Source organism: Benincasa hispida, chromosome 8 (assembly GCF_009727055.1).
Source record: "Benincasa hispida cultivar B227 chromosome 8, ASM972705v1, whole genome shotgun sequence".
In the NCBI taxonomy this organism is placed as follows: Eukaryota; Viridiplantae; Streptophyta; class Magnoliopsida; order Cucurbitales; family Cucurbitaceae; genus Benincasa; species Benincasa hispida.
Window position 1 is genome coordinate 41,677,986 of NC_052356.1, and position 6,907 is coordinate 41,684,892.

Below are 6,907 nucleotides of genomic sequence, written 5' to 3' on the forward strand. Positions count from 1 at the left end.
AACATTTTGAAATGGCTCACATTGGTTTGTAGAGATAGTCTTCACACTTGGAGGCAGTTCATGACAAGCAACAGTGACGTTGCCAGGACAATTGTGACTCTCTTGCAATTGTACTTGCCATTCTAAAAGGGGAGGGGGGGGGAGAAGAAAGTGTTGACGAGTGATTTGTGATACCAATAAAAGATTTTTCTTTATTGTTTGTAGACCATGGGTCAAACAATATTTTGGTGTGAATTTAGGTCAAACCATACAAAATTTATTTCTTGCATCATATTTTCTCTTTTGCTCCTCTATTCTATTTATGCAATATGTAAATATTATTTTAGTATATAAATATTCAATTTTTTGGTTCCCTCTAGTCTTTATAAACGTAAAATACTATTGTTGAGTCATTTCGTCTTACTTTCTTTTTTTTATTACAATTTCGACATGTCAACTGAATATATTCAATTTGTAAATAGTACATGACCAACACGTACTTTTTACAGGTATAAACGTGTATATATAATTACATTTGTAACGTCGTATTCTCAAATTTTGTACATTGCATATATATAATCACGTTCTCCCAATTATATAGAAGTGTTTACCACCTCAAAGAACAAATCAAACATGACAATTATTAATTCCCTAAAAGAAGTAGGATATTACAAAGAATGCCCATCAATTAAATAAATTAATCTAAGAAGAATAAAGAAATTTTCATTGTATCAAGCATTATATCATACTAATAGACTACTAAAAAAGCATTGTATCAATATATTTTTCGACACAAGCCAATTTGAGTGGATATGATACCAATAACAAATCATGAAAGTCTAGTTCAATCTCTGAGGGGAAAAAAAGTTCTACACACAATAAACGAGTAAAACAATTCATTTGTCAACTTCAACCTAACCCAATTAATCAATAGTATTCTTAATTTGTAACATAGTATTTTAAATAAAAGAACAATTCATTGCTTTAATCAGGGAAAAAGGAACACCATTTCTGCTTATGATTGATGGTGGAACAGTAAGCATTTCAAAGAGAGAAGATTAAAAAGAATCAAGTTCCAATCAACTCAAGTCCTCGGGGTATATTTAGATATACACATTTGATGAATATATGCTACTTCCACTTTCTACTTTCACTCTAAAGATAGAAACCAAAAGACAATATCTGAATCAGAATCATGGAGATGAGTGAAATCCAGGGAAGAACAGCAGAAAGTTATGATTCTGGTAAAAGGATGCTCAAGTATTAACTAACATATTCCATGGATGTGGCTGATGTTTCTGCAGTTTCCATGGAAAACAACTTTATCAGGTGTAGAAGGCAATAAACATTTGCAAATTCACATAATAATAGCCATGAGACCAACATAATTAAGGTGTCCATTGAACATGATAATCACAATCAGATACAGTATAAACAACCTGTAATAGAACAGAGTAGCCTTAAATAATGTGTAATTGCAGCACAAAAAACTTTGGGGGGGTGGGGGGGGGGGGGGGGGGAGGACAGAAAACAAGAAAGAAAAAAACTTAAAACCTATGATGTACATGCACTCAAACAACCAAGATGAAAGGATAATCAGATAAGACCATATTGGACTCAGCAGCCCCCCTTGAGAAGAAGATGGACCCAGTCACTGAATAGGTGATGGCTGATCACAAATGTATGAATCAAAAAAGCTTTCAGATGAAATTCACCCCTCAATAGTTGTTGACATCTGAAAACCCAAATTTACCTTCTCCAATCTGCTTGGATTACCTTTCCTACATAAGATATCAAAAGATATGGTGTTTTAGCAGGATGCAAAGACAGATTATTTTGGATTCTTAATGTTCTTTTCAAATTTATGCCAAGGATTAGCGTTGGGAAGGAATTACACATCTGTATTCATGTTGAAGTTAATATATAGATTCACAAGATGATGATTATTTGTTCAGCATGAATGACAAGAGTTGTATGATCGGGAAAAGTTAATTTATCTCTAACTGAAAGGTAGTATCAAAATTTGGGTATACACTCTCACAAGGATCGTTATGCACATGTTGTCAGGCTAGTTAACATGAATATAAGAAAAAGTAATATTTATATTGAATGGAATGCTTACCATTTCCATCTCTTGATCCCAGAAGTGCCTTGTCATTTTTATTTCCTCCTTTGCCACCTGCTTGAACGAGTCTTTGTGTTCGTGGAGACTGTGAGCTAATTTTAGCATTTGTGAGTGATGGTAAAGAATGACGTCGGTTGAGGTTATTTCTTTCACTATCCTGTCCAAATCTTGGAGATCCTTGTGCTCTCAGTTTTGCCTTTGCAGATTCAGTTGCTGCCATGTAACTAGGTAAGGTTGGACTGTGCTGCAAACCATTCTCCACTCGCTCTTGCTTGGCTGGAGTAGAGGATTTCCTGCCAGATTTCAGATTCTCGTTGTTAGTATAATCTTCCTTGTGGTTTGATTCCCCATTTGGTAATGGATTGATTTCATCTTTAGGGTAGCTCTCTGTCAAAGGCTTAGTCTCTACAGCAGCCTCATCTCCAGCAATGCTTTTATCTTTGTCACTGCTCTCAATCAAAGGCTGTGAATCTACAACTGGATCACTATTAGGTACATTAACTATCTCTTTCGCTGGTAACGGCTCAGGCGTTGTTTCCAAATCAGGCTGGACGGGAATCGTTGAGATTGCCTCTTTTTTCATCTTCTCAGAAGAATTACTAGTACCTCTTGCCAAAAGGTCACGGCCTAGACCATTAGAAGCCTTCTCCAAACTTTCCTTGGCCTTCTCAGCATCAACTTCCGTTTGGGCAGGATTCTCAAGGACGGGGTTATGGACTTTTCTTAAACTACGCTTGACCTTTTCAAGCTCCATCTGGGGATTCTCCTGAACCTGCTCGGCAGCGGAATGACTAGAGACTTTCCTAAAATTCCGTTTGGGTTTCTCAAGTTCTGTAGATGATTGGACAGCAGCACTGTCGTTGTTTGCAGTAGGAACTCTCCTTGTGCGCTTTGATCTCACGGTATGTGCCTCTCCAGTTTGACCAGTGCTCAGCCTTCTTTGAGATTTAGACTCTGGGGCTTTTTTTACTTGGGGAATTGGTTTCCAAAACCTAGAATTTGACCAGCGTTCTAACCATTTCAAGACTGAATTTTCATCTCCATTATCAAAATAGAGTTGCATAGGTTTTGACGTTGTAGATGAAGCAAGCTACAAGAACAAATCACATATCAAATCATATCAAGTACAGATCAAAATAAATAAGTGGCAATTGTAAATCTTTCATGAAAAAAAATGAAAAAACATGCCAAACAAGTTTCCAAAGCCAGCCACCGCCCCCCCCCAACACCAAAAGATCAATAGTTAGTTAATAGGCATTGGATAGGGAATGCATACAATCATTGAACATTTTCCATAAATGTTATAATCATTCCCTACATTAGAAACAAGAATGAACACATAAAATTAAGGCTTTAAGACAGTGGACTTATAGGCCTAATACAGAGAGAAGGTAAAAGTACATCAAATCAAACAATTCTCATTCTAATGACAACCATAATGGTCATTGTAAGAGAAGTGGTATGCAACAAAGGATACTAGGAATATCTTTCCTTCAGGCTTAGAAGAGTTCTACTCAATGCTGATTTAACTGATGAACATAGGTAGAACCATGTCTGGAGAGGGAGGTGATGGTAAACTTACCTTGATAGTGAAAGCATTTGCAGAAAGTTTTGCCATTCGTGTAGAGAGGCTTACTCCAACAGGATCCACTGATAGTTGATCCTGATATTGGAAAATTTTGAAAATGATTAGAGTACGGTAGATTTGTCAACTACTTTTCTAAGTAACAATTCTGACACTCACAAGAGAATTACAAGGCCTCTGCCTATCTGTGTATGAATGAGCTCACTTCAAATATGCAAACAATTCTGTTTTACAGTCACTAGAGAAGTTTCTTTCCCATAAATAAAGCCCATATACATAGCTAGAAAACATGTACAGTGCATCGAATATGGGATTAAGATGATTGTTAACACAATGCGACATTTAAACAAAAATGTGCTAGATAAAGGTGTATGTTAAAAAATAATATGAGAATCTGAGATATAAAATTCATTATGAAGGAATTGAAGGAAATGGGAAACCAAAAGAAATTGCAGAGGCCATACAAAATACGTCTATTTAATTGTACACAAAATGAATGTTGATAACGATAACAGTGTGCTTATATGAATTACCTGTATCTGTACTAATCTACATTTGTTCTGCACTTCAAACCCTACATCAGAAAGCCTCACCCTTCTTCCCCGAGCAATAGCCTGGAACTTAACAATTCCAAGCATACAACATAGAGTGGCAACAGCCTGTCTCCTTACCAAATGACCACGAATAAGCGCCTGCAACCTAATAATACCTTTGAGAGCCCGGAATGCTCGGCGAGCCTTCAATCAAAATTCAAATCAGTAAAATTTCTCAGTATTGCCAAACAGATGAAAATAGACCAAACATATTAAGAGAGACAACATACAAGTATAACAATTAAGGCTCGTGCCTCTGTCAGTAAGAGAAAAATATTATTTCATCAAGTCCCAATAATCACAACTTTGAAGGGGACAAGAGTCCAGCTTCAAAAGATTATTATGAGACAAGAGTAAAAAGGTGGGCTAAATAGAGCAAATAGTACTGACACACTAGAAGATTACAAAATAACACCTAAAGACCACTAGAACCTTAGTTTTCAGCATCCTTCGGACTTACCAAATAACCCCTAAAAGCAGCTTGAGCCTTAGTTGCAGCCGCCTCCTCACGGATTCTCTCAGGATCAGATGGTGCATCTTGGCAGGTAGATCCTTGAATTTCTGCATCTTGATTTCCTGGCATTGATATTGATCTTTCATGCAACACATTAGTTGCCTCATTGTTGGTAATTTTTGGCACCCCTTCATTTGTATCTATGGTACTTGGGGTTGGATGTGAAGCTACAGGATGACTAATAACAGTGGTAGTTTCTGATGCCTTTGCAGAAACCAATACTTCTTTCTCATTTCCATTTCTCTACACAGTATCAGAGAGAGAAGTATTAAATATTTGGTACCCCAGTTTAACTTAATTTACCAAAGACATCATCAACAATGAGAGGCTCAATCTGCAGCCTTGAAACTGAAAAGTACATAGACGAAAAGTGAAAGTTCAACTCATGGACTACAAGTCAGGATGTAGCTAAACAACGATTGTGCACATATTTGCATAATGCTATAAGTGGACATGTTTGATGTTTCTACAGGTACACTTTTCATAAAATGAGGAAGAGATTATATGAATACTTTATAATTGAGATATAGGCTCACAAAAATACAACCAGATGGATCCACAACTCGAGTGAATATTAAGGAACTTAAAAGAAAATTGGCGGTTAGATGCCTATGTTATACTGGGAAACATTTGTACAACAATAAAATGAAAATCACCTCTCTGCCCTTAGAAAGATTAGATTTGGAAGACTTCTTCCCAAACAAGATGGTCTTGATCCATTTCCCTGGCGACTTCCCCATTGCTGATACGTTAAGCTCTGCAAAGATAGAATGTTAGTGAACATCAAAACACATTTAATTTGAATAAGAAGACTTCAATTACTCACTCCGCTTCACAACATCACCAAACTAAACATAAATTGGTAGGTACTACAGTTAATGTACAGTAGACATTCTACTAGATCATCCCTTGAACTAACATTCTCCCTCCCATGAGCTACCAAAATTCAAAGTAGCACAAGTTATTCAATCCTCTCACATTCCTAGTCAATGATCTCAGTTCACTTCACTGGCCCAGAAAGACATACCACAGTGACTTCAAGCATTGCCACTCAACAGATCAAAGCATCCAAATCCAAAGTCTCAAGAGGGTCCAAATGCTCCAAGGACCCATCACAAGACTCGAAAAAAAACGAGTTGTCGGGAAAAGACCGAGAGAAGAAAAAAATCAAAACTCCACAAATCACAATCACAAATGAGCATATCAAACAAAACCCAATTCACATAGATCATGACCAATGGAGAAACAACAAACCCAAAACGCAAAATTCTAAGAAAACCCCATGAAGAAAATAAACCAACCCAAGAATCTAAGAAACCCTACCAACAAAATCAAAAGTTTCAGTATCCAAGAAAGCATCAGATCTGAAACTTACCCACCTCACTCAATGTGCCCACTTAAAAAAAAAACAAAAAACAAAAAACAAAAACAAAAAACCCTATTCTACCATCCCTGAAAAGAAAACAAAACCCCAGAAAAACAAGATCATCATCTTACCCTGCAGACCAAACTTGCAGCCTGCTGTAACAAGCAGCTGGAAAAACAGAGAGAGGTCTACCCAGTAGCCAAGAAAGTAAAAAAAAAATGGAATAAAATTTAAAAAAATACAAAAGGGAAGAGCAAGAAAGGAAAGGAAGCGCGAGAATGAGAAATGGGAAAAGAGAAAACGGAGCTTACAAACTAGGAAAAACGTGAACTTCAAAGCTCCATCAATTTAATTTTTCTCATTTTTCCCCTTTTTCTTTAGCTGCTCTGGATTAGCTTCTTTACTCTGCTCTCATACTGACATTGGTGAGTTCAAAAAATAATAGTAATAATAATTAATAATTTTACCCAGCCCTGAAAAAACTCCTAAATTAAAAAAATAACAAAACCGCTACGGTGCGGTATTATCCAGCAGAATGCAGTGGGGGAATTTTTTTGAACCGTCAGATTGGAATAATGTAAGAGTCGTTTTGATCGGACGGTGAGAATAAATGGAAAAAACAGTTGTGTTCATTAAAGAAGGGAAGGTGTGGTGAGTGGTCCCCGGGGCAGTTACTTCGGAACCAAGTGTTGGAAGGGCTTCTTTATTCGGAAGCATAGATGAAATTACGGGTTTAGCCCTGCGA

General features: G+C 36.7%; 1 protein-coding gene across 3 annotated transcripts; it reads right to left on the reverse strand.

The window, feature by feature from the left end:
• Window positions 1–1,323: 1,323 nt before the first annotated feature.
• On the reverse strand, window positions 1,324–6,629 carry LOC120083108 (protein IQ-DOMAIN 31). 3 transcript variants are annotated; one of them, XM_039038664.1, is made up of 8 exons: window positions 6,474–6,490; window positions 6,294–6,350; window positions 5,453–5,553; window positions 4,743–5,039; window positions 4,223–4,426; window positions 3,687–3,767; window positions 2,102–3,194; window positions 1,324–1,760 (listed from the first exon to the last, which is right to left on the reverse strand). In XM_039038664.1, the coding sequence occupies exons 3-8, from the start codon at window positions 5,534–5,536 to the stop codon at window positions 1,729–1,731; spliced, it is 1,791 nt and encodes a 596-aa protein (XP_038894592.1). In that variant the 5' UTR covers window positions 5,537–5,553; window positions 6,294–6,350; window positions 6,474–6,490; the 3' UTR covers window positions 1,324–1,728. The 3 variants fall into 3 exon arrangements, with proteins under 3 accessions (XP_038894592.1, XP_038894591.1, XP_038894593.1); XM_039038663.1 differs by lacking the exon at window positions 6,294–6,350 and having other exon boundaries at window positions 6,474–6,629; XM_039038665.1 differs by lacking the exons at window positions 6,294–6,350; window positions 6,474–6,490 and adding an exon at window positions 5,824–6,161.
• Between the last annotated feature and the right edge of the window lie 278 nt (window positions 6,630–6,907).

Coding starts and splice junctions, on each gene's coding strand:
- LOC120083108 (XM_039038663.1), bottom strand. CDS start 5,536: ATGGGGAAGTCGCCAGGGAAATGGATCAAGACCATCTTGTTTGGGAAG. Junction 5,040..5,452: donor ATCTTTCTAAGGGCAGAGAG/GTGATTTTCATT, acceptor GATACTGTGTAG/AGAAATGGAAATGAGAAAGA. Junction 1,761..2,101: donor GGGATCAAGAGATGGAAATG/GTAAGCATTCCA, acceptor TATCTTATGTAG/GAAAGGTAATCCAAGCAGAT.